This window comes from Oryx dammah, unplaced genomic scaffold (assembly GCF_014754425.2).
Source record: "Oryx dammah isolate SB20612 unplaced genomic scaffold, SCBI_Odam_1.1 HiC_scaffold_28, whole genome shotgun sequence".
In the NCBI taxonomy this organism is placed as follows: Eukaryota; Metazoa; Chordata; class Mammalia; order Artiodactyla; family Bovidae; genus Oryx; species Oryx dammah.
Window position 1 is genome coordinate 91652551 of NW_024070212.1, and position 27323 is coordinate 91679873.

The 27323-nt window shown below is 38.2% G+C and overlaps 1 protein-coding gene across 16 annotated transcripts in view; it reads left to right on the forward strand.

The window, feature by feature from the left end:
* The window catches only part of TUT4 (terminal uridylyl transferase 4), a 136317-nt gene that overhangs the window by 7878 nt on the left and 101116 nt on the right, over positions 1 to 27323 (forward strand). For all 16 annotated transcript variants that reach the window (XM_040231117.1, XM_040231127.1, XM_040231129.1 and 13 more), the window contains exon 2: positions 26345 to 27214. In XM_040231117.1, the coding sequence (XP_040087051.1) occupies positions 26434 to 27214 (781 nt within the window). In that variant the 5' untranslated portion in view covers positions 26345 to 26433. The remainder of the gene's footprint in view (positions 1 to 26344; positions 27215 to 27323) is intronic.

Consider the following 27323-nt stretch of genomic DNA (forward strand, 5'->3'; position numbering starts at 1 on the left):
CTTCCACAGACCAGGTTTAACCCCTAATTGGGGAATTAAGATCCCACAAGCTGCACAGCCTAAATAAATAAATAACATTAAAACAAAGTGAAGACAACAGACATCTTTGTCTTGTTTCTGTTCTTAGAGGAGAAAACATTTAGTCCTTCACTGTTAAGTGTGATGTCACATGTGGTTTTTCTGTCAGATTGACGAGAGTTTCTTTCCATTCCTAATTTGTTGAGTTTTTTATTATAAAAGGACATTAGATTTTATCAGATCCTTTTTTTGTGTCAGTTAAAACAACTGTATAGTTTTTGTCCTTTATTAATATGGTGCATTACATTGATTGGTTTTCATATTGAACCAAACTTGTATTCCTAGGTTAGAATACACTTTATCCTGGTATATAACCTTTCATTGCTGGATTTGGTTTGCTAGAATTTGTTGAGGATTTTGCATCTATTTTCATAAGAGACATTGGTGTATAGTTGTCTTGTAATTTCTGGATTTGGTACTAGGGTAATACTGGCCTTATAGAATAAGTTAACAGTGTATTCTTGTGTTTTAAAAATTTCTCAGTTTTAATATCTAATGATGTAAATATCAATAGCTAAATACACAAAAACAAAAGTTCCTTGGATTCTTGGTAATTTTTTGAAGCATAAATGCATCCTGAGGTCAGCAAGTTTGAGAACTGCTGGTTTAGGCTAAAGACATACCCTAGAACCCAGGCAATGAACCAAAAAATATATCTCTTCTTTCTTCTCATAAACCAATCCCATTTGTGTCATTTTACTCAAGTCATACACTCAAGGTGTCTCAAGAAATAAAGTGAAAACACTATCAGACTGTGTTAACTTTACAGATTTGAAAAGATAAATGAATGGGCATATTAGACATATATATGTTAGCTAATGCTGTATCTTCAAAAATCTTTTTTTAAACTGAAAAATTTGTAAGAGCTGCTGTACTTTTATAGCCACTTATGGTATTGTTTTGAGTGTCTTGTATTCTGTCATACAGGTAAAAAATGGCTAGTTTGTGTTTGTAAATTGTATTTACGCTTTCTGTGATAGTACCAGTTTTAAACCAATGATTCTCGCTATATGAGAGGTACAGTTCCTTAGGAAGGTATTTCATAATTGCTTTGGAAGGTCTTTTAAACCACTCACAGCTAGCCTTTCCCATCTCCCATTCTTGTGTTTCTCTTTCTTCTATTGGACATGTATTCTATTTCTTGGATGTGTTAGAAAAAAAAACAACTGGGAACTGTTATTCTAAATTCCTCTGAGGAGGTGTGTAGCTTGTTTTCCTCACACCTGCTTCCTTAAAGCCAGAAAACCAGACCCATGTTTTTCTAATTAGTGTCTGTTTATTCTTCTATCTTCCTCTACAGCTTCTCTTCTTTTAAGATTGGTACCCTACTGGCTGTTTCTTACCTGACTTTGTCATTTCAATCTAGGAACTTCTGTGTCACTCCCTTGGATTCACTGATATATCATTGGTATAATCCTTCATATCATATCAGGCAGTTGGAAGGGTAACATTGAAGGTTACTTAATATCTTAAGTTTATTTTTCCTTAATTTCTGTATTCCAGTGGTATTCAACTTTGTTTGACACGGCTACTCATATGGTTCAGAAATGGTTCTACTTCTGACCAAAATCTCCTTAATATCTGTATACATCTTTCTTACTTCTTTAGCTTTCTCATCTATCCCTAATCTTTTTGTATAACCTCTTTTAAGTTTTATCTCTCCCACTCACCAGTATCATCATCACTGTTGTGTTCAATTCAGTTCAGTTGCTCAGTTGTGTCTGACTTCTTGTGACCACATGGACTGCAGCATGCCAGGCTTTCCTGTCCATCACCAACTCCTGGAGCTTAACTCAAACTCATGTCCATCGAGTCGGTGATGCCATCCAATACCCTGTTGAAATATTCATTATGTTAATCCCCTACCCAGAATGAATTTAAATATCTGCAAATTGTATAAACTAGTAAACAGGTGTGTTTTATATATGTAGTTAGGCCTTTAACCCAGCCTGGCAATATTTCAGTCAGGTTTCTTTCCTGTTTCTCACTTTTGGTATTGTTTTTCTCTGATCGTAAGTCCTCTACTGCCCTCTGCCTTTCTCTCTTAGTGCTGGCCTTCTGTTTCATAGAACAGTGTTATAAAACTTACTTTCTCCACAGTTCTTTCAGATGCTAATAGGTTGTCCTGGCAAATAATGTGTTTTGGTCAAATAAATCTGGAAAATGTTGCAAATTAGATCTTTCTCTTAGATATTTACAGTGCTTACTACCATACCCAAGCATCTTCTGGGAAGAAATCCATTTACCTTCAACACAGCTTTTCCCTCTCCGCAATCCCACCAAAATTGCTTATAGTAAGATCCTAAATAACCTCCTAATACTTTTTAATAATAATTGGTAATTACTTTACGTACTTTAGAAGCATCTCTTTTCCCTCTTATCTCTGTCTTCCTGTTCTGCAGAAGTTAATCTGAAGCAGAAATTGTGCCACTCTTCCGCTCATAATCTGTGGCTTCTCTTTGCTAAAATCTAAACTTGACTCGGTATGTAAATGTGTGTACTAATTTACATTCCCAGTTCATCTCCTGTGTTCATCACTATGCATGCTATTTTGCATCCTAAAAAACTTGTTAAAATTATATAAATGTATTTTGTCTAGTATATACAGATCTTATTCTTTCTTACTCCCTTTCTCAAGTGAAAAATTCTTTCACAGCTCAATTACCTATATGATGAACACTTTTTCTTAGGTTCTTTCCTCAGGGTTTTCTTAACATATGTCATGTAATATTGTCATTATTTGTTTATATGACTGTCTCCTCTTTTATACATGTGACTATTCTATTATTTATCTTTGTATTCCCAGCTTTTAACTGAACACCTTCTGTATTAATGTTGATGATCTTTGTTAAAACACATGCCATGTTTATATTTGTTTATCTGAACAAGTGCAGGCCCAGCTACATAATTTGCAGGACATACTGAGAAATAAAAATACAAAGTCTCTAGTTCAGAAGGCAGGAAAAAGTGCTATTAAAGTTACTAAAACAAAAAGTTTTTTCTTTCTTCTTTGATCTTTCTCTTAGTTTGTCATGTTTATTTACTTTTTAATGTCATTCTAAATAAAGAACAATTGAAATTGTTGAATTATTAATATTAAGAATGAATTTTACTGTTCATCTTTATATTGTACAATGCCAGTTTTAAATGCAAATATATGATTATTTAACTCTTATGTGAAATTGATGCTGTTTCATAGCTTCAGTTCAGTTCAGTTCAGTCGCTCAGTCGTGTCCGACTCTTTGCGACCCCATGAATTGCACCATGCCAGGCCTCCCTGTGCATCACCAACTCCTGGAGTTCACTCAGATTCACATCCATCGAGTCAGTGATGCCATCCAGCCATCTCATCCTCTGTCGTCCCCTTCATAGCTTATACATGTATATTTCATTCTTAGCAGAACAGGGAAAACACTGTGTAAAAACTTACTCAGCTGTTTTTATTTAGTTTCTTGCACATTCTACCAACAGTCTCTACCTTTGGTTTGGCAGAACTGAAAGGTAAAGGACCTGTGGCTTCTTCTTCTGTCTTTCCCTTTCCTTCTGTTGTCACTTTTATCGTAAGAGGTTAGTTAATACAGGGAAATAACATGAGTAAGAAAAGACGTGATAGACTTTTTGGTAATTCATGTTTCTTAGAATCGATTGCCTTTCCTCTGGGAAGAAAGTTATATTTTAATAGAAAATGTGACTTTTCTTGGGCTATTACTACCCTTGCTTATCTAGTTGTAGACAACATGCTTACTTTATATCCCTTTGAATTTTGCTAAACTCCCACACATCATGGATCCACTGAATGTTCACAGGACATCACCAAAGCTGTAAGAATAAAGTAGAAAGGAATGGCAGATAGACATTTTGCATGTATCTCTTCTGCTCCTTTGCCTGTTCCTTTGTCCCATTAGACTTCACTACAAAACACAAATTCAAAGATAAAGTTATTAAGAATATCAAGTTGATGACAGGAGAGCTTTAAATCAAGCATGGTGTCTTTCTGAGTATGGAGCCCTGTAGAACTGCACAGATCACATGACCATGAAATTAGCCTAATCTCACATCCATACATGACCACAGGAAAAACCATAGCCTTAACTAGACGGACCTTAGTCGGCAAAGTAATGTCTCTGCTTTTGAATATGCTGTCTAGGTTGGTCATAACTTTTCTTCCAAGGAGTAAGCGTCTTTTAATTTCATGGCTGCAGTCACCATCTGCAGTGATTTTGGAGTCCCCAAAAATAAAGTCTGACAGTGTTTCCACTGTTTCCCCATCTATTTGGAGAAGACTCTTGAGACTCCCTTGGACTGCAAGGAGATCCAACCAGTCCATTCTGAAGGAGATCAGCCCTGGGATTTCTTTGGAAGGAATGATGCTAAAGCTGAAACTCCAGTACTTTGGCCACCTCATGAGAAGAGTTGACTCATTGGAAAAGACTGATGCTGGGAGGGATTGGGGGTAGGAGGAGAAGGGGACGACAGAGGATGAGATGGCTGGATGGCATCACGGACTCGATGGACGTGAGTCTGAGTGAACTCCGGGAGTTGGTGATGGACAGGGAAGCCTGGCGTGCTGCGATTCACGGGGTCGCAAAGAGTTGGACACGACTGAGCGACTGAACTGAAAAGGACTGGAGGAAAATAGTAACATACATGGAGACAAAGAGATTGGCTTGTTTCACCTTGTACTAATGTGATAAGCCCTGTTGCTACTAGTTTATTTTGAGGTATTCTGGGGGTTCTGTTCCTTATTGCCTTGAAATTAGGTGTAGCCATGTGGCTTTTTTTTTTTGGCAAATGAAATGTGAATGAAGGCCTTCTCCTCTGCTTTGCTAACGTGGGAGGTAAGATAAGATTAAAGCAGCTTGGCAGGCTGAACCAGTGCATGAAGGACAGCTGCCTTAGAGAGTTACCTTAATCCTGAAAGGATTTTGCATGAGTTAAATCAATTTATGTTATGATAAGCATTAGTTGTAGGAGTTCTTATCACAGCATAACCTGGCCCATTCCAAATGGTATGGATTTGAAATTTCAAAATGAGTGTGGTGTTAGAAGCACAAGCATTGGAGGGCCAGCACAACAGTTTTTGGACCTATGGGACAAACTAAGTCTCCTCAGCAAACAACACTTAAAAACTGTTAGCTACATTATTATACATGAATACCCAGGAGCTGCTTGATACTGGAGGAATGAGGAACTTTCTGGTGTATCTAGCATCACAGAACTTTTCCTATAGAGTTCATTCTTGATTATTTGTTTATAAGGAAGAAGAGGAAAAGCTGGCTTGGATAATTAGGGAATCCAGATGATCTCCATGTCTCAGGGGGAAAAACTCAAAAAACAATTGGTGACCTCAGGCTATTTTAATCAACAAATTGCTAGTGGAAAGAAGCGTGACCTCAGCTTCTTTGACCAGTAGCCAAAAAAGCTTCCCTAGGTGAACATGGAAGGAAAAGACTTGAGTAATCTAGAAAACTAAGCTAATGGGGATTTAGATGAGGATTTAGGTAATTTAGTTTAGAAATCCCATTTATTTACAAAACTGAATTTTCGAGAAGGGGGTGTGGTTCTACATACCTTTGATCATAAAATCTCTGTCAGTTGATTTACCCATATAAAAAGTTATGCTTTTTTAACCTTTAGCTATTTTAGAGTTGATTAATGTTTAAAAATTGAGCTTTGTGATACTTTATATAAGCTTGGTACACATTGTTTTGACTTTTTGAGTTAAATTTTTTTTTATTGTGGTAGCTTTACCACCAGAGAAGGCAATGGCACCCCACTCCAGTACTCTTGCCTGGAAAATCCCATGGGTGGAGGAGCCTGGTAGGCTACAGTCCATGGGGTTGCTAAGAGTCGGACACGACTGAGCGACTTCACTTTCACTTTTCACTTTCATGCATTGGAGAAGGAAATGGCAGCCCACTCCAGTGTTCTTGCCTGGAGAATCGCGGGGACAGAGGAGCCTGGTGGGCTTCCGTCTATGGGGTTGCACAGAGTCGGACACGACTGACGCGACTTAGCAGCAGCAGCAGCTTTACCACTTTCAAAGTGAAAGTGGCTCAATTCTGTTCGAATATTGGTGACCCCATGGACTATACAGTCGAAATTCTCCAGGCCAGAATACTGGAGTGGGTAGCCTTTCCCTTCTCCAGGGGATCTTCCCAACTCAGGGATCAAGCCCAGGTCTCCCGTACTGCAGGTGGATTCTTTACCAACTGAGCCACAAGGGAAGCCCAAGAATACTGTAGTGAGTAGCCTATCCCTTCTCCAGGGGATCTTCCCAACCCAGGAATCGAAACGGGGTCTTCTGCATTGCAGGCGGATTCTTTACCAACTGAGCTATCAGGGAAGCCATAACGTGGTAAAGGATACATAACATTAAGTTTACTGTTTAACCTTTTTAAGTGTACAACTCAATGACATTAGTACATTCACGATGTTGTATAACCATCACCACTATTTATTTCCAGAGTTGTTTTTTTTAGTCATCCCAAACAGAGACTCTACCCGTTAAAGAATGACTACCTGTTTCCCACACCCCCAGCCCCTGATAACTTCTGTTCTGCTTTCTGTTCCTATGAACTTACTAATTCTCAATCTCATACAATTGGAATCATGCAATGTCTGTCCTTTTGTAAGTGACTTATTTAGCATGATGTCCTCAAGGTTCATCCACGTTGTAGCATGTGTCAGAATTTCTTTCCTTTAAATGGCTGAGAAATATTCCATTGTATGTATATATCACATTTTGTTTATCCGTTCTTCTGTTAATAGATGCTTGGTTGCTTCTACCTTTTGGCTCTTGTGAATAATACTGCAGTGAACATGATGTTCAAATATCTGAGTCCCTACTTTCAGTTCTTTTGAATATATGCCTATGAATAGAATTGCTGGATTATATGGCAATTCCATGTTTAAGTTTTTGAGGAACTTCTGTTTTCTGCATCAGCTGCATCATTTTAGTTCCACCAGCTGTTGCATGAAAATTCCCACTTGTTTTGTTTTTGCTTTTGTTGCCTTTGCTTCTGGTATCAAATCCAAAAAATCACTGCCAAGGTAGATGTCAAGGATGAAAGTTTAAATTTTGATGAAGTCCAATTTATCTATTTTTCTTTTGTCTGTGCTTTTGATGTCATATTTAGAAAATGTTGCCAAACTATGAAGATTTATAGTTTTTATGTGGTTATATGTTTGTGTAACTTAGTGTATAAGGTATAGTTTTAGTATAGGGGTTAAATTTAGATCTTTGCTCTTGTTTTTGTTTTTATCCTTCCATTGTTTACTTCTGAAAACACAAGTATATACTCTTTCTTACAAGAAATTAGTTTACTATGGATGCCTGTGTATTTTTTTTTTTTTCACTTAACAGTGTATTTTCAGTATCGCTCCATGGCAGAATAGAGATTTCCTTATTTTGTTTCAGACCTGTATGGTTATATATTTTGTTTTATGATAGTTTCTCTGTAATTTTTCAAGTGACTCAAATGGTTATTTGTATTCTTTCCCTGTCTGCTCTTTTTACATTTAGTGTCTTGTCTTATTTGATCCATCCTGAGATAATTTTTGTAACTGGCAGAAGGTCAGGATCCAGCTTAATTCCTTTTAACAGGTGTATTCAGTTTTCCATCACCATTTGTCCTTACTGCTAAGTCGCTTCAGTCTTGTCCGACTCTGTGCGACCCCATAGACGGCAGCCCACCAGGCTCCCCCGTCCCTGGATTCTCCAGGCAAGAACACTGGAGTGGGTTGCCATTTCCTTCTCCAGTGCATGAAAGTGAAAAGTGAAAGTGAAGTCACTCAGTCGTGTGCGACTCTTCGAAACGCCATGGACTGCAGCCCACCAGGCTCCTCCGTCCATGGGATTTCCCAGGCAAGAGTACTGGAGTGGGGTGCCATCGCCGCCTCCGCCATTTGTCCTTACCCCTATTCAATACTATTAGCGTTGTCAAGTTGAATGACCATGTGTGTGATGATTTATCTGTTGGCTCTGTTTCATTGTATGTCTGTCTTATTCAATTACTGGACTGTTTTGATTAAGCTAGCTTTGTGTAGTAAGTTTTGAAGTGTTAACTCTTCCAACTTTTCTTTTTTTAGATTGTTTTGCCTATTTAGAGTCCTTTGAAATTCCATATGACTTTTAGGATGGATTTTTCTATTTCTGCAAAAGCCATTGTGGTTTTGATAATGACTGCATTGAATCTTTAGATCACTTTGGGTAATATTGGCATCTTAACAGTACGGTTAACACCCTAAGTCATTGGCATTGACTTAAGTGAAGGAAACAAATGGGTGAGTGCACAGTGGGCTACAGTTTATATTTGCCAGTCTCCAGCTTTTGGCAGCTCTGGGGACTCTTGACCTTAATTTTGTGACCCCATGGACTATAGCCCGCCAGGCTTCTCTGTTCATGGAATTTTCCTGGCAAGAATACTGGAATAGGTATCCATTCCCTTCTCCAGGAGATCTTCCTAACCCAGGGATCAAACTGAGGTCTGTTGCATTGCAGGCTGATTCTTTACCGTCTGAGCCACCAGGGAAGCCCAATAACAAAGGTAAAGAAAGAAAAAAAGTGAAGTCACTCAGTCGTATCCAACTCTTTGCGACCCCGTGTACTGTGGCCTACTAGGCTCCTCAGTTCATGGAATTTTCCAGGCAAGGGTACTGGCGTGGGTTGCCATTTCCTTCTCGAGGGGATCTTCCCAACCCAGGAATTGAACCCAGGTCTCCCCCATTGCAGGCAGACACTTTACTATCTGAGCCACCAAAGGGTGGAGTATGTAATTCTTCTGAAGTGAATGATAAACATTGTAAAATGTGTGTTTTCCAATCTTCTGCTCCCTTGGCCTGTAGGACACGTGAACTTAGACTTTTCTTTCTTTCTGACTCCTTAGTTACCATAGGTAGTGATCAGAGTTTGAAAAGAGAAGAGCAAGAAAGAGGTAGGCAGGGAAGATAGACTGGAAGGAATATATGAACCTGGGATGTCGCTGCATGTAAGTGTTTAATTTCTTTCAGTAATGCTCTGTAGTTTTCAGTATACTAATTTTTTTGCCTCCTTGGTTAAATTTATTCTTAGGTATTTACTCTTTTTGATGCTATTTTAAGTGGAATTGTTTTTTAAATTTCCTTTATGGATTGTTCATTGCTACTGTATAGCATTCTTTGTGTGTTTATTCTATATCCTGCAACTTACTGAATTTGTTTATTAGCTCTGATTTTGTGTGTATTTTTAGGATTATCTTATGATTTAAGATCATATCATCTGCAAACAGAGATGATTTTACTTCTTCTTTCCCAGTTTGGATTTCTTTTATTTCTTTTACTTGCCTAAGTGCTCTGGCTGGAACTTCTAGTACCTTGTTAAATAGAAGTGACAGAGCAGATGTTTTTTTCTGGATCTTAGAGGGAAATTTTTAAAAATCTTTCACGGGGTATGATGTTAGCTGTGTGGTTTTTGTTTTGCTTTAGGTTTTTTTGTTGTTGTTGCTAGCTGGCCTTTACCATGTTGAAGAAGTTCTTTCTATTACTAGTTCATCATGAAAAGGTGCTGGATTTTGTCAAATGCTTCCTTCTGCATCAGTTGAGATGATCATGTAATTTTTCTTTTCCTTCAATCTGTTAATGTGGCTTATCACATTGATTGATATTTCATATGTTCAATCACCCTTAAATTCTGAAGATAAATCTTACTTGGTCTTTCTTGGTCATGGTGTATAATCCTTTTAATATGCTGCTAAATTTGGTTTGCTGGTATTTCATTGATGATTTTTTGCATGTGTGTTCATAGAATCAGAGTAACACTGGCCTCAGAATCAGTTAGGAAGTGTTCCCTCCTTTGCAGTTTTTCAGAAGTATGAGAAGGATTGATGTTAATTCTTTACATATTAAATAGACTTCAGTGGTATAGCCTTCTGATTCTCAGTTTTTTTGTTGAGGGATTTTTGATTATTTATTCAGTCTACTTGTTATAGGTGTATTCTGGTTTTATATTTGTTCTTGACCCAGTTTTGGTAATTTGTGTGTTGGTAGGAATTTGTCATCCATCTACCTTATCCAGATTGTTGATGTACAGTTGTTCATAGAATTATTTTATAGTCCTTATTTTTAAAAATTATATTAAATATCCTTTTGTTTTCATTTGAAAATTTATGGTAAAATAATACATTGTTTTTTAAAAATACATTGTTTTCATTTGTCTTGAAGTGTTTTCTAATTGTCCTCGTGATTTCTTTCACTCATTGGTTGATTGAGCCCTTTGTTTAACTTCACATATTTGTAAATTTTCCAGTTTTTTACTGTTACTGATTTGATTTCTAATTTCAGTCTGTTGTGATAAGAAAAGATAATTTGTATAATTTCAGTCTTTTTACATTTATTAAGACTTGTTTTGTGGCCTAACAAAATAGTCTATCTTTGAGTATGTCCCTTGTGTACTTCAGAGGACTGTACTCTGCTGATGTTATGTTGAGTCATCTGGATCTATCTGTTAGGTCTCATTGTACAGTGTTATTTAAGTCCTCTGTTTCTGTAGGTTTTCTGTCTGGTTGCTCTAACCATAGGTATATTCCCTGTAGCTCAGACAGTAGAGAATCTGTATGCAATGCAGGAGACCCAGGTTCGATCCCTAGGTTGGGATGATCCTCTGGAGAAGGAAATGGCACCCCACTCCAGTATTCTTGCCTGGAGAATCCCATGGACAGGGGAGCCTGGTGGGCTACAGTCCATGGAGTCACAAAGAGTCGGACACGACTGAGTGACTAACACTACTACTACTGCTCTAACCATTATTGAAAGTTAGATATTAAAGTCTCCAATTAATGTATTTACTTATTTAATTGAAGTGTAGTTGATTTACTTTTTGCTATACAAGAGTGAATCAGTTATATATATGTGTATACACACACACACACACACACACACACACACACTCTTTTAACATTCTTTTCCATTGTGTTTTATCCCAGGATATTGAATATAATTCCCTGTACTATACAGTAAAACCTTGTTTTCAGTCTACTCCATATGTAATCAGTTCAGTTCAGTTCAGTCGCTCAGTCGTGTCCAACTCTTTGCGACCCCATTAATCACAGCACGCCAGGCCTCCCTGTCCATCACCATCTCCCGGAGTTCACCCAGACTCACGTCCATCGAGTCCGTGATGCCATCCAGCCATCTCATTCTCGGTCGTCCCCTTCTTCTCCTGCCCCCAATCTCTCCCAGCATCAAAGTCTATTCCAATGAGTCAACCCTTCGCATGAGGTGGCCAAAGTAGTCGAGTTTCAGTTTCAGCATCATTCCTTCCAAAGAAATGCCAGGGTTGATCTCCTTCAGAATGGACTGGTTGGACTTCCTTGCAGTCCAAGGGACTCTCAAGAGTCTTCTCCAACACCACAGTTCAAAAGCATCAATACTTCAGAGCTCAGCCCACTTCATAGTCCAACTCTCACATCCATACATGACCACAGGAAAAACCATAGCCTTGACTAGATGGACCTTAGTCGGCAAAGTAATGTCTCTGCTTTTGAATATACTATCCAGGTTGCTCATAACTTTTCTTCCAAGGAGTATGCATCTTTTAATTTCATGGCTGCAGTCACCATCTGCAGTGATTTTGGAGCTCCGAAAAATAAAGTCTGACACTGTTGCCACTGTTTCCCCATCTATTTCTCATGAAGTGATGGGACCAGATGCCATGATCTTCGTTTTCTGAATGTTGAGCTTTAAGCCAACTTTTTCACTCTCCTCTTTCACTTTCATCAAGAGGCTTTTTAGCTCCTCTTCACTTTTGCCATAAGGGTGGTGTCATCTGCATATCTGAGGTTATTGATATTTCTCCTGACATTCTTGATTCCAGCTTGTGTTTGTTCCAGTCCAGCGTTTCTCATGATGTACTCTGCATAGAAGTTAAATAAGCAGGGTGACAATATACAGCCTTGACATACTCCTTTTCCTATTTGGAACCAGTCTGTTGTTCCATGTCCAGTTCTAACTGTTGCATCCTGGCCTGCATACAGATTTCTCAAGAGGCAGGTCAGGTGGTCTGGTATTCCCATCTGTTTCATAATGTGATCCACAGAGTCAAAGGGTTTGGCATAGTCAATAAAGCAGAAATAGATGTTTTTCTGGAACTCTCTTGCTTTTTCCATGATCCAGCAGATGCTGGCAATTTGATCTCTGGTTCCTCTGCCTTTTCTAAAACCAGCTTGAACATCAGGAAGTTCACGGTTCACATATTGCTGAAGCCTGGCTTGGAGAATTTTGAGCATTACTTTACTAGCGTGTGAGATGAGTGCAATTGTGGAGTAGTTTGAGCATTCTTTGGCATTGCCTTTCTTTGGGATTGGAATGAAAGCTGACCTTTTCCAGTCCTGTGGCCACTGCTGAGTTTTCCAAATGTGCTGACTTACTGAGTGCAGTACTTTCACAGCATCATCTTTCAGCATTTGAAATAGCTCAACTGGAATTCCATCATCTCCACTAGCTTTGTAGTGATGCTTTCTAAGGCCCACTTGACTTCATATTCCAAGATGTCTGGCTCTAGATGAGTGATCACACCATCATGATTATCTGGGTCGTGAAGATCTTTTTTGTACAGTTCTTCCATGTATTCTTGCCATCTCTTCTTAATATCTTCTGCTTCTGTTAGGTCCATACCATTTCTGTCCTTTTTCGAGCCCATCTTGCATGAAATGGTCCCTTGGTATCTCTAACTTTCTTGAAGATATCTCTAGTCTTTCCCATTCTCTTATTTGCCTCTATTTCTTTGCATTGATTGCTGAGGAAGGCTTTCTTATCTCTCCTTGCTATTCTTTGGAACTCTGCATTCAGATGCTTATATCTTTCCTTTTCTCCTTTGCTTTTCACCTCTCTTCTTTTCACAGCTATTTGTAAGGTCTCCCCAGACAGCCATTTTGCTTTTTTGCATTTCTTTTCCATGGGGATGGTCTTGATCCCTGTCTCCTGTACAGTGTCACGAACCTCATTCCATAGTTCATCAGGCACTCTATCAGATCTAGGCCCTTAAATCTATTTCTCACTTCTGCATCTGTTAACCCCAAACTTCCAGTCTGTCCCCCCACACAGTCCCTTCTCCCTTGGCAACTGCAAGTCTGTTCTCTATGTCCTTGTGTCTGTTTCTGCTTCATAGTTAGGTTCATTTGTGTTATATTTTAGATTGTACACACACACACACACACACACATATATATCTATATAAGTGAAATCATACAATATTTGTTTTTTCTGACTTCCTTCATGTAATATGATAATCTCTAGTTGCAGCCATGCTGCTGTAAATAGCATTATTTATTTTGTTCTTTCTTATGACTGAATAGTATTCCATTATATATATGTACTACATCTTAAAAAAATTTTTTTTTTATTGGAGTACAGTTGATTTACAATGTTGTATCAATGTCAGGTGTACAGCAAAGTGAAGATGGAGAAGCTCTATACAGTCAACAAAAACAAGACTAGGAGCTGACTGTGGCTCAGATCATGAACTCCTTATTGCCAAATTCAGACTCAAATTGAAGAAAGTAGGGAAAACCACTAGACCATTCAGGTATGACCTAAATCTACTCCCTTATGATTATACAGTGGAAGTGAGAAATAGATTTAAGGGCCTAGATCTGATAGATAGAGTGCCTGATGAACTATGGAATGAGGTTCGTGACATTGTACAGGAGACAGGGATCAAGACCATCCCCATGGAAAAGAAATGCAAAAAAGCAAAATGGCTCTCTGGGGAGACCTTACAAATAGCCGTGAAAAGAGGTGAAAAGCAAAGGAGAAAAGGAAAGATATAAGCGTCTGAATGCAGAGTTCCAAAGAATAGCAAAAAGAGATAAGAAAGCCTTCTTCAGCGATCAATGCAAAGAAATCGAGGAAAACAACAGAATGGGAAAGACTAGTGATCTCTTCAAGAAAATTAGAGATACCAAGGGAACATTTCATGCAAGGATGGGCTTGATAAAGGACAGAAATGGTATGGACGAAACAGAAGCAGAAGATAGTAAGAAGAGGTGGCAAGAATACATGGAAGAACTGTACAAAAAAGATCTTCACGACCCAGATAATCATTATGATGTGATCACTCATCTAGAGCCAGATATCTTGGAATGTGAAGTCAAGTGGGCCTTAGAAAGCATCGCTACGAACAAAGTAGTGGAGGTGATGGAATTCCAGTTGAGCTGTTTCAAATCCTGAAAGATGATGCTGTGAAACTACTGCACTCAATAAGTCAGCACATTTGGAAAACTCAGCAGTGGCCGCAGGACTGGAAAAGGTCAGTTTTCATTCCAATTTCAAAGAAAGGCAATGCAAAAGAATGCTCAAACTACCACACAATTGCACTCATCTCACATGCTAGTAAAGTAATGCTCAAAATTCTCCCAGCCAGGCTTCAACAATACGTGAACCGTGAACTCCCTGATGTTCAAGCTGGTTTTAGAAAAGGCAGAGGAACCAGAGATCAAATTGCCAACATCGGCTGGATCATGGAAAAAGCAAGAGAGTTCCAGAAAAACATCTATTTCTGCTTTATTGACTATGCCAAACCCTTTGACTGTGTGGATCACAATAAACTGGAAAATTCTGAGAGAGATGGGAATACCAGACCACCTGACCTGCCTCTTGAGAAATCTGTATGCAGGCCAGGAAGCAACAGTTAGAACTGGACATGGAACAACAGACTGGTTCCAAATAGGAAAAGGAGTACGTCAAGGCTGTATATTGTCACCCTGCTTATTTAACTTCTATGCAGAGTACATCATGAGAAACGCTGGACTGGAACAAACACAAGCTGGAATCAAGATTGCCGGGAGAAATATCAATAACCTCAGATATGCAGATGACACCACCTTTATTGCAGAAAGTGAAGAGGAGCTAAAAAGCCTCTTGATGAAAGTGAAAGAGGAGAGTGAAAAAGTTGGCTTAAAGCTCAACATTCAGAAAACGAAGATCATGGCATCTGGTCCCATCACTCCGTGGGAAATAGATGGAGAAACAGTGGCAACAGTGTCAGACTTTATTTTTTTGAGCTCCAAAATCACTGCAGATGGTGACTGCAGCCATGAAATTAAAAGATGCTTACTCCTTGGAAGAAAAGTTATGAGCAACCTGGATAGTATATTCAAAAGCAGAGACATTACTTTGCCGACTAAGGTCCATCTAGTCAAGGCTATGGTTTTTCCTGTGGTCATGTATGGATGTGAGAGTTGGACTGTGAAGAAGGCTGAGCGCCGAAGAATTGATGCTTTTGAACTGTGGTGTTGGAGAAGACTCTTGAGAGTCCCTTGGACTGCAAGGAGATCCAACCAGTCCATTCTGAAGGAGATCAACCCTGGCATTTCTTTGGAAGGAATGATGCTAAAGCTGAAACTCCAGTACTTTGGTCACCTCATGAGAAGAGTTGACTCATTGGAAAAGACTCTGATGCTGGGAGGGATTGGGTGCAGGAGGAGAAGGGGACGACCGAGAATGAGATGGCTGGATGGCATCACGGACTCGATGGACGTGAGTCTGGGTGAACTCCGGGAGATGGTGATGGACAGGGAGGCCTGGCGTGCTGTGATTCATGGGGTCGCAAAGAGTCAGACACGACTGAGCGACTGAGCGACTGAACTGAACTGAACTGTATTTTAGAGATTCTTCTCCCATATAAGTTGTTACAGGGTATTGAGTAGAGTTCCTTGTGCTATACAGGTCCTTATTAGCTCTCTATTTGATATATAGTACTATGTATATGTCAGTCCCAATCTCCCCATTTATCCCTCCTCTCCCTCCCCCCATCCTCAGGTAATCATAAGTTTGTTTTCCATATTTGTAATTCTGCTTCTGTTTTCTAAATAAGTTTGTTTGTACCCTCCCTTTTTGTTTAGATTTCAGATATAAGTTATATCATATACTGTTTGTTTTTCTGTGTCTGACTTACTTCACACAGTATGACAATCTGGGCTGCAAATGGCATCAGTTTAGTTCAGTCGCTCAGTTGTATCTGACTCTTTGTGACCCCATGGACTGCAGCACACCATGCCTCCCTGTCCATCACCAACTCCTGGAGTCTACTCAAGCACATGTCCATTGAGTCAGTGATGGCATCCAACCATCTCATCCTCTGTTATCCCCTTCTCCTCCCACCTTCAATCTTTCCCAGCTTCAGGATCTTTTCAAATGAGTCAGTTCTTCACATCAAGTGGCCAAAGTATTGGAATTTCACCTTCAGCATCAGTTCTTCCAGTGAATATTCAGCACTGATATCCTTTAGGATGGACTGGTTGGACTTCCTTGCAAGTCCAAGGGACTCTCAAGAGTCTTCTCCAACACCACAGTTCAAAAGCATCAATTCTTCGGTGCTCAGCTTTCTTTATAGTCCAACTCTTACATCCATTCCTGACTACTGGAAAAACCATAGCTTTGCCAAGCCGGACCTTTGTTGGCAAAGTAATGTCTGTGCTTTTTAATATGCTGTCTAGGTTGGTCATAACTTTTCTTCCAAGGAGCAAGCATCTTTTAATTTCATGGCTGCAGTCACCATCTGCAGTGATTTTTAGAGCCAAAGGAAATAAACTCTGTCATTGTTTCCACTGTTTCCCCATCTACCTGCCAATAAGTGATGGGACCAGATGCCGTGACCTTAGTTTTCTGAATGTTGAGCTTTAAGCCAACTTTTTCACTCTCCTCTTTCACTTTCATCAAGAGGCTCTTTAGTTCTTCTTCACTTTCTGCTGTAAGGGTGGTGTCATCTGCATATCTGAAGTTATTGATATTTCTCCTGGCAATCTTGATTCCAGCTTGTGATTCATCCAGTATGGTATTTCTCATAATGTACTCTGCATAGAAGTTAAATAAGCAGGGTGACAATATACAGCCTTGACATACTCCTTTCCCAATTTAGAACCAGTCTGTTGTTCCATGTCCAGTTCTAACTGTTGCAAATGGCATAATGGTGTTCTTTTTAATGGCAGATTAATATTCCCTTGCATATGTGTACCACTCTTCACCATAGTCAAGAATGGAAACAACCTAAATGACCATTGACAGATGAATGGATGAAGAGTGCTCCTGTGAAGACACGAATGCGTGTATCTTTTCAATTATAGCTTTGTCTAGATGTATGCCCTGGAGTGGGATTGCTGGATCTTATGGTAGCTCTTTTACAATTTTAAATAGCATACCTGGAAATCTGTCACCTCTGCTAGCTTTGTTCATAGTAGTGCTTTCTAAGGCCCACCTGACTTGCCACTCCAGGGTGTCTATCTCTAGGTGAGTGACCACACCACCATGGTTACATGGGTCATTAAGACCTTTTTTGTATAGTTATTCTGTGTATTCTTGCCACCTCTTAACCTCTTCTGCTTCTGTTAGGTCTTCCTGTTTCTGTCCTTTTATGGTGCCCATCCTTGCATGAAATGTTCTCTTGATATCTCCAGTTTTCTTGAAGAGATCTCTGGTCTTTCCCATTCTATTGTTTTCCTCTGTGTCTTTGCATTGTTCACTTAAGATGGCCTTCTTATCTTTTCTTGCTATTCTCTGGAACTCTGTGTTCAGTTGAGTATGTTCAAACTGCCATACAGTTCAGCTCATTTCACATGCTAGCAAGGCTATGCTCAAAATCCTTCTAGCTAGGCTTCAGCAGTACGGGAACTGAGAACTTGCAGATGTTCAAGCTGAATTTATTTAGAGAAGGGTAGAGGAACCAGAGATCAAATTGCCAACATTTGTTGAATCATGGAGAAAGCAAGGGAATTCCAGAAAAACATCTTCCTCATTGTGTGAATCACAACAAACTGTGGAAAATTATTAAAGAGATAAGAGTACCAGACCACCTTACTTGTCTCCTGAGAAATCTATGTGCAGCTCAAGAAGCAACATTTAGAACTGGACATGGAACAACAGAGTGGTTCAAAATTGGGAAAGAGTTATGACAAGGCTGTATATTATCACCCTGCTTATTTTAACTTATATACAGAGTACATCATGTGAAAATGGTGAATCACAAGCGGGAATCACAATTGCTGGGAGAAATGTCAACAACCTCAGATATGCAGATGATGCCACTTAATGGCAGAAAGTGAAGAGGAACTAAAGAGCCTCTTAATGAGGGTGAAAGAGAGTGAAAAAGCTAGCTTGAAATTCAGCATAAAGAAGACAAGATCATGGCATCCGGTCCCATCACTTCATGGCAAATAGAAGGAAAAAAAGTGAAAGCAGAGACAGATTTTATTTTCTTGGATGCCAAAATCACTGCAGCAGGCATGAAGTTAAAAGACGTTTGCTCCTTGGAAGGAAAGCTATGACAAACCTAGACAATAAACTGAAAAGCAGAGACATCACTTTGCTGACAAAGGTCCTTATAGTTAAAGCTGTGGTTTTCTAGTAGTCATGCATGGATATGAGAGTTGTACTATAAAGAAGGCTGAATGCCAAAGAATTGATGCTTTTGAATTGTAGTGCTGGAGAAGATTCTTAAGAGTCCCTTGGACAGCAAGGAGATCAAACCAGTCAATCCTAAAGGAAATCAACCCTGAATATTAACTGGACAGACTGATGCTGCAGTACCAATACTTTGGCCACCTGATGGGAAGAGCTGGCTCATTGGAAAAGACTCTGATGCTGCGAAAGATTGAAGAAGGAGAAGGGGGCAGCAGAGGATGAGAAGGCTAGATAGCATCACTGATTCAATGGACATGAGTTTGAACAAACTTTGGGAGATGGTGGACGACAGAGGAGCCTGGTGTGCTGCAGTCCATTTTGTTGGACACAGCTTAGTGACTGAACAACAACAACAACAAATGATAGCTCTATTTTTGGTTTTCTGAGGGGTTTCCATAGTGGTTGCACCAACTTGTATTCCCATCAACAGTGTAGGAGGGTTCCCTTTTGTCTTCACCCTCTCCAGCATTTGTTGTTTGTAGACTTTTTTGATGATGGCCATTCTGACTGGTGTGAGGTGGTACCTCATTATAGTTTTGATTTACATTTCTCTGATAATTAGCGATGTTGAGCATCTTTTCATGTGTTTTTTGGCCATCTGTATGTCTTGTTTGGAGAAATGTCTGTTTTAGATCTTCTGTTCATTTTTTGATTGGATTGTTTGTTTTGTTGTTGTATGAACTATTTGTATAATTTGGAAATTAAGCCCTTGTTGGTCTCATCATTTGCAAATATTTTTTCCCATTCTGTAGGTTGTCTTTTTGTTTCATTTATGGTTTCCTTTGGTATACCAAGGCTTGTAAGTTTGATTAGGTCCTGTTTGTTTATTTTTATTTTTATTTCTGTTGCATTAGGAGACTGATCTAAAATACTGATATGATTTATGTCAGAGAATATTTCACCCATGTTTTCTTCTGGGAGTTTTATGGTGTTAATGTCTAAAATCTTTAAGTCTTTAAGTCATTTTGAGTTTATTTCTGTTAATGGTTAGAGATTGTGTTCTAACTTTATTGATTTATATGTGGCTGTCCAACTTTCTCAACACCACTTTAAAAAATTTTTATTCATTTTTATTTATTTATTGTGGCATGTGGGATCTTTAGTTGCAGCATACAAAGTCTTAGTTATGGCATGTGGGATCCAGTTCCCCTACTAGGAATTGAACCTGGGCCCACTGCATTGGGAGCACAGAGTCTTAGTTGCTAGACCACCAAGGAAATCCTCTAATATCACTGTCTTTTATCCCATTGTATATTCTTGCTTCCTTTGTTGACAATTAATTGATAGTAGGTGTGTGGCTTTATTTTTGGGCTCTCTGTTCTATTCCATTGATCCATGTGTCTTTTTTCTGGTGCCAATACCATGCTGTTTTGGTTACTGTTGCTTTATAGTATTATCTGAAGTCTAGGGTGGTTATGCTTCCTACTTTGTTCTTTTTCTTCAGGTTTGCTGTGGCAATTCTGGGTCTTTTTTGGTTCCATATAAATTTTAGGATTATTCTAGTTCTGTGAAAAATGTCATGGGTAGTTTGATAGGGATCCAGCCATTGTCATAGAACTGGCTATTTCTGTTTTAAATTTTGTTAATTTTTGCTTCCTATTTTGGGGGCTGTTATTAGGTTCATATAGTTTATAATTATTTCATGCTTTTGCTGGATTAAACTTTTTATCAGTATATAATGCCCTTCTTTGTCTATTGTTACCTGTTTTGACTTAAAGTATATTTTTTTCCTGACAATTATATAGCCAGTTCAGCTCTATTTTGATTACTGTTTTCATGGAATATCTTTTTCCAGACTCTACTTTCAACCTCTGCTTCTGCCTCTAAAGTGAATCTCTTGTACTCTTATAGATAGATAATAGATGGATCATATGTTTTTTCATGTAGTTTTCCCATCTTTGCCTTTAATTGAAGAGGCTAACTCATTTACATTTAAAGTAATTATTCACTTATTTATTTTTGGCTTTGTTGGGTCTTCATTGTGTGGACTTTTTCTCTAGTTCAGGCAAGCAGAGGCTACTCTCTAGTTGTGGTGTGTGGGCTTCTCATTGAAATGGCTTCTCTTGTTGCAGAGCACAGGCTCTAGGGTGCATGGGCATCAGTAGTTGTGACTCTTGGGCTATAGAGCACAGCGTCAGTAGTTGTGGCTCATGGGCTTAGTTGCTCTGCAGCATGTGGGATCTTCCCAGACCAGGGATCGAACCCTTGTTTCCTGCCTGGCAGGTGGATTCTTTACCATTGAGCTCTGTTTTCTTGGGCTCCAAAATCACTACAGATGGTGACTGCAGTCGTGAAATTAAAAGATGCTTGCTCCTTGGAAGAGGGCTTTCCTGATAGCTCAGTTGGTAAAGAATCTGCCTGCAATGCAGAAGACACCGGTTTGATTCCTGGGTTGGGAAGATCTGCTGGAGAAGAGATAGGCTACCCACTCCAGTATTCTTGGGCTTCTCTTGTGGCTCAGCTGGTAAAGAATCTGCATGCAGTGTGGGAGACCTGGGTTTGATCCCTGGGTTGGGAAGATCCCCTGGAGAAGGGAAAGGCTACCCACTCTAGTATTCTGGTCTGGAGTATTCCATGCGCTCTACAGTCCATGGGGTTGCAAAGAGTCAGACACAACTGAGTGACTTTCACTTTGCTTTTCCTTGTAAGAAAAGCTATGATAAACAGACAGCATATTAAAAAGCAGAGACATTCCTTTGCCGACAACAGTCCATATAGTCAAAGCTGTGGTTTTTCCAGTTGTCATGTTATGGATGTGAGAATTGGACCATAAAGACAGTTGAGTGGCGAAGAATTGATGCTTTTGAACTGTAGTGTTGGAGAAGACTTGTGAGTCCCTTGGACTGCAAGGAGATCAAACCAGTCTATGCTAAAGGAAGTCAGTCCTGAATATTTATTGGAAGGACTGATGTTGAAGCTGAAGCTCCAATACTTTGGCCACCTAATGGGAAAAACTGACTCATTGGAAAAGACCCTGATGTTGGGAAAGATTGAAGGCAGGAGGAGAAAGAGACAGAAGATGAGATGTTGGATGGCATTACTGACTGGATAGACATGAGTTTGACCAAGCTCCAGGATATGGTGATGGACAGAGAATCCTGGAGGACCACAGTGCATATAGTCCCTAGGTCGTAGAAGTGAACTGAAGTGACCTAGCACAAACGTACAATATACTGATTCCGTATTCAAGTATATTGGGAAATGATCACCATAATAAGTCTGGTTAACATCTGTACAAAAGCTGTGTCTTTATGGGAACTCAGAGGTTCTTGGTGATTTTCTGTAATTGTAAAATTATCAGAACCAATATAACATGAGCATCACTGTGTTTTAGGATTTGCATTGAATGATAACATCTTAGTTTGAATAGACTGGTTTATTTTATAGTTTAGAAATGACTTAGAGAGGATCAGTGTCTGTTGTTTAATGTCACTCAGTAAGTAACTAGTGGGCCTCAGGGGTTGGAAAAGTGAAAGTGTTAGACTCTCAGTCATGTTCCACTCTTTGCAACTCCATGGACTGTAGCCTGCCAGGCTCTTCTATCCATGGGATTCTCCAGGCAAGATACTAGAGTGAGTTGCCATTCCCTTCTCCAGGGGATCTTCCCCACCCAGGAATCAAACCCAAGTCTCCTGCATTGTAGGCAGATTCTTTGCTGTTTGAACCAGGGGTTGGAGGCCTTAGCTGAAATTGACTCATCATATAATTTTTCTTTCCAAAGTAGTAGGAACTTCGGATAACTTTCTGTAATTATGCATTAAAATAGTTTCCTTTGTCTATCCCATGAAGGGTTACTTGAGCAGTAACGTAACTCTTTCTGTGATACAGCTTTTCCATTAATTATGGAACAGTTATTTCAGGTAAGCTTTCTCAGTTAATGTATCCAAACAACACTTTTTAAGTTTCAGGTCCCAGAACTTGTTTTCAACCTGCCGATTGAATGATGGATAATTACAGAAAGGCATCAAAAACTTCTCTTAAAAGAATTCCAATTTCTGCTGAAGATTTTAGTTTGCAGTAGGAAAAGAATGATGTAAAGACATCAGACTGGAGTAGATATTCTTTTCATTGTTAGTGATTTTAAATGTTTATTAAGTACGTAGCATTGTGGTAGTCATTGATGGTAAGGATTCAAGGAAGGTAGAGTACATGATTAGAACTAGAAGTAGGAAATGGACTGATGTTTAATGATTTACTAAAAATTGCATGGAATACATTCTGAATGCTGTTGTTTTCTATATCAGACACTTAAATTTGTTAAAAATTATCTGTATTTTCTTGTTAATAATTGATTATTTAAGGTTAAAATCTCATTTAATACTTATTACTGCATTATAAAAAAAGCACCAGGAACTGGAAAGTCTGACATTTTTATTTGTTTCAACCAATTTTGCTGATTGTGCACTGAGAAGCAGTGAATCTTATTTTCAAAGCACTGTGTTCTCAGAGAGAACTTCATTTCTAGGGACGTAGCTTTGGGGAGAATTTTATACTCTTGATGCATGCATGTTACGTTGCTTCAGTTGTGTCCAGCTCTGTGGACTGTAGTCCTCCAGGCTCCTCTGTCCATGGGATTCTCCAGACAAGAATACGGAGTGGGTGCTATTTCCTTCTCTAGGGGATATTCCTGACCCAGGGATCAAACTTGAGTCTCTTGAATTGGCAGATGGGTTCTTTACCACTAGTGCCAACTGGGAAGCCCATATTGTTGATAGCTTAAAAGAAAAAGTTAAAAATAGCTATTTTGCTGTCAAATTACCTCAGCTTTTTTTGGAAGCAAGAGGACATTTGCCACTCATATAAGAAAAAGTGGGGAAGATCAGAAAATAACTGAGGTATGTTTTTTAATAACACATTATTCCTATTAAAAATGTAAATATTGTTTCAGTTATGTGAAACAGATTGCTCACTGAAAGTGAAACCTGGCAATTTTTCAGTCTTTTAACTCCCTGGTTGCGTTTATCTATATTCAGTAGATTGATTTTTTAAAAAAATCTTTGTAGCTTTTATGTATACATACAAACTTGATTTATAGAGGTTTTTCTGTTCTTTTTTTCTTTTTGAGTAGAGGAATAGTGTGTCTAAAAGTTTTATAAACAGAATTGTGGATCACCTTTGCTATATCAGATCTTTAGGCTTTTGTCTGTAAGACGTCGTCTACAAAATTATTAGAGTTGTTATCATAGAATAGCAAAAGAAAATTTAAAATAATTTGGTTACTGGATAAGGTTAAGCTAGTACTTTAGAATAGAGCCCATTTTTATTTTTAAAATTAGGAACCTGCAGTAGTTTCTACAAGAAATTATATATGTTTGACAACTGTTTTGACAGGTATGTAAAAAAAACTTTATCAAGAATTATAAAAGAAAAATGTATTAAACTTAAATACCAAAAATCCAGGAGCAAAAACATTCTTTTATAGGTAAAAGTGCTATATTTCCAGCTTTTTACTGGAAAATAATGTTAGTCAAAAAAGAAATTAATGGTGAAAATCTAATATGGCTTTGGCTTAAGTTTTAATTAATTTCTTTAAATATTATGGAATAATTTAGAGACAGAGGGACAACCATGTGAGGACACAGGAGGGAAACAAAAAAAGAATAATTTAAAAAGAAAAGCCTAGTAAAATTTTTTAAATTGAAATATATTTTATTTACAATATTAGTTACAGGTGTGCAGCATAGTGATTCAGTGATTTTAGAGATTATACTCCATTGAAAGTTATCACAAGATAATGGCTGTAATTTCCTGTGCTATACAATACATCCTTGTTGCTTATCTACCTAGTAGGTTTCTAAAATAAAAGATAATATTAATCTGAACAGAGATGAAGGCAGAGAACATAGAGGACTGTACTACAAACAGAAATTATAAAAGCTAGGTCCAAGTAGGTTTGTAGAATTAGTAATCCCAGATGGCTCAGGGGTAAAGAATCTGCCTGCCAGTGCAGGAGACCGGAGACTCAGGTTCGATCCCTGGGTGGTGAGGATTGCCTGGAGGAGGAAATGGCAACCCACTCCAATGTTCTTGCCAGGAGAATCCCATGGACAGAGGAGCCTGGCAGGCTACAGTCTGTGGGGTCGAGTCAGACATGACTGAGCATGCACACACACCAAGTTGAATAAGATGTTTCAGTGAAGACATAAATGGGTAAGTTTGATTTCTTTCATTTTTTTGAAAATACGCTTTGACATAAACATAGTTTGGAGTAAATGAATTGTGTTCTGATCTTTTGAATTTAGGTAGTATTTTTGTTGTAAAATGATGTATAGTTATATGATTAGAGGTGTTTGACTGCCCAAATTTGTTATTTAATAAATTAACCAAGTTAAATCAAAAGTGCTACATGCAGTTTGCTTTTGGTGACTAATTTTTATTCATGTTTTTAATCTTTGTTTAGAGGCGTAAATTTAAGTATCAATTTGAGGCATATAGGACAAACTGAAAAGTAAAAAAAAAATCCTGATTTCCATAATACATAGTATACAAGCTATTTCTCGTATAGAGGGGCTATAAAATGTAATATTTTGATTTGTTTATAGTTTGTACTCTGGGGTAAAAGTATAATAGTTCTTTTAATATTTTAGAAAAAAATTGGTTCTGACTTTTTGTTCATTATTACTATCTTTTTGTAAACATTATTCTTTTAGAGCAGTTTTAGTTTCACCATATAGTTGGGCAGAAAGTACATTGTTGTTGTTCAGTTGTTCAGTCACGTCCGACTCTTTGTGACCCCATGGATTGCAGCACACCAGGCTTCCTTGTCCTCTACCATCTTCTGGAACTTGCTCAAACTCATGTCCATTGGGTTGGTAATGCCATCCAACCATAGTGCCCATGTAACTCCCTTCCCCCACACAGGAATAGCTTCCCCCACTGTCAACATCCCTGCACCAGAATGGTACATTTGTTATAATTGATGAACCTACATTGACACACCATTATCATCCAAAGTCATAGTTTACTTTAGAGTTCAGTCTTAAAGATATCCATTCTGTGGCTTTTGACAAATGTATAATGACATATATCCACCATTATATCATCATACAGAATATTACTGTCATTTTTAAACTCTGAGTTCCCATTGGTTTTTTTAAATTTTTCTTACTTCAGAAGATTTTATTAAACTTCTTTGTTCTTTGGAGATGGAAAAAGTCTGTTGACATTGATTCCCCATGTTTAAAGGGTCAAGTTAGAAGTAGATTAATGACATAAACAGGTAGTGTTTAGTAGGAAAGTCATGTGGGAAAGATCTTACCACCTGGATGTGTGTTTAGTCACTAAGTCATGTCTGACTCTTTGCAGCCCCCTGGACTGCAGAATCCCAGGCTTCCCTGTCCTTCACTATCTCCTGGAGTTTGCTCAAACTCATGTCTGTTGAGTTAATGATGCTATCTAACCATTTCATCCTCTGCCATTCCCTTCTTTTGCTGTAACTCTTTCCTAGAATCAGTGTCTTTTCCGATTTGTTGTGTTACTTTTGCTTCATTTTCTTTTAGGTTAATTGTGGCACATCAGTTGCAAATTTTATTTCCCTTTTAGTTGAAATGTTTAATGTAAAACAGCATTTTACTTCTAAAATTCCCATGTTTTGATGTCATTTGCCAGAATTACATTAGAACCTCCTTTATGGGCATTTTGCTGTTATTTACTAAGTGGGCATTAACCCTTTCTCAAATTGTTTTCAGAGTTTAAAATGTTTTATTTTTTACTATTCAGTTTTGAAAGTAAATTGTAAAAGCTTTTTTTTATGTCTAACCAATTTTTTAAAAATGGTTTTTGGATTTTAAATAACAGATTTTTTTTTTGTTGTTGTTTTTTCTTAACCCAATAGTTTGCTTGCCTAAACTGGATTTGAAGTAATTCAAACTACTGGAGCTCTGCCACTTTACAATATCATAGAAGGAAGCAGGTTTTCAAATAATGGAAGAGTCTAAGACCTCTGAAAATGAAAATCATGAACCAAAGAAGAATGCTTGGGCTCTTTCTGAAGAAAGCAAAGCAGTTAAAGTTATAACTAATCAAACTTTGAAAGCTAAAAATGATAAATCCATAAAAGAAATTGGGACCAACTCTCCAAATAGGAATAGTAGTAAAAAAAATAAGCAAAATGATATTTGTATAGAAAAAACAGAAGTTAAATCATGTAAAGTAAATGCTGCCAGTGTTCCAGGTAAAGATTTAGTCCTTCGAGATCAAAGTCACTGCAAAGCAAAAAAATCACCTAATTCACCAGTGAAAGCAGAAAAGTTACCTGTTTCTCAGGCAAAAGTAGAAAGAGCACCCAGTTTACAGGCAAAAACAGAAAAACCATCAAAGTCACCTAATTCACCAGTGAAAACAGAAAAGACACCCAGTTCACAGGCAATAGTAGCAGAAAAGACACTTAATTCACAGAGGAAAGCAGAAAAAGCACCTGGTTCTCAGGTGAAATCAGAAAAGGCACCCAGCCTGCCAGCAGAAGCTGAGAAGGTACCCAATTTACTGTTGAAAGAAAACATGAGACAGACAGAATTACAGCACATTGGAAAAAAAATTCCAAGTTCCTTTACTTCTCTGGATAAAGTGAATATTGGTGTTGCAGAAGAAGAAAAATCTGCTATGGAAAGCTCACAACGACCTCAGAAGCAGCAAACGTGTACAGATAATACTGGTGATTCTGATGATAGTGCTTCAGGAACTGAAGACATATCAGATGATTTGAGTAAGTAAAACTTAGATTATCCCACAAGTCACAGTTTTGGAGAGATTTTTTAATATTAATGTTCTTTAAATTTTTTCCTAGTTTAACAATTTTAACTATGAAAAAGACA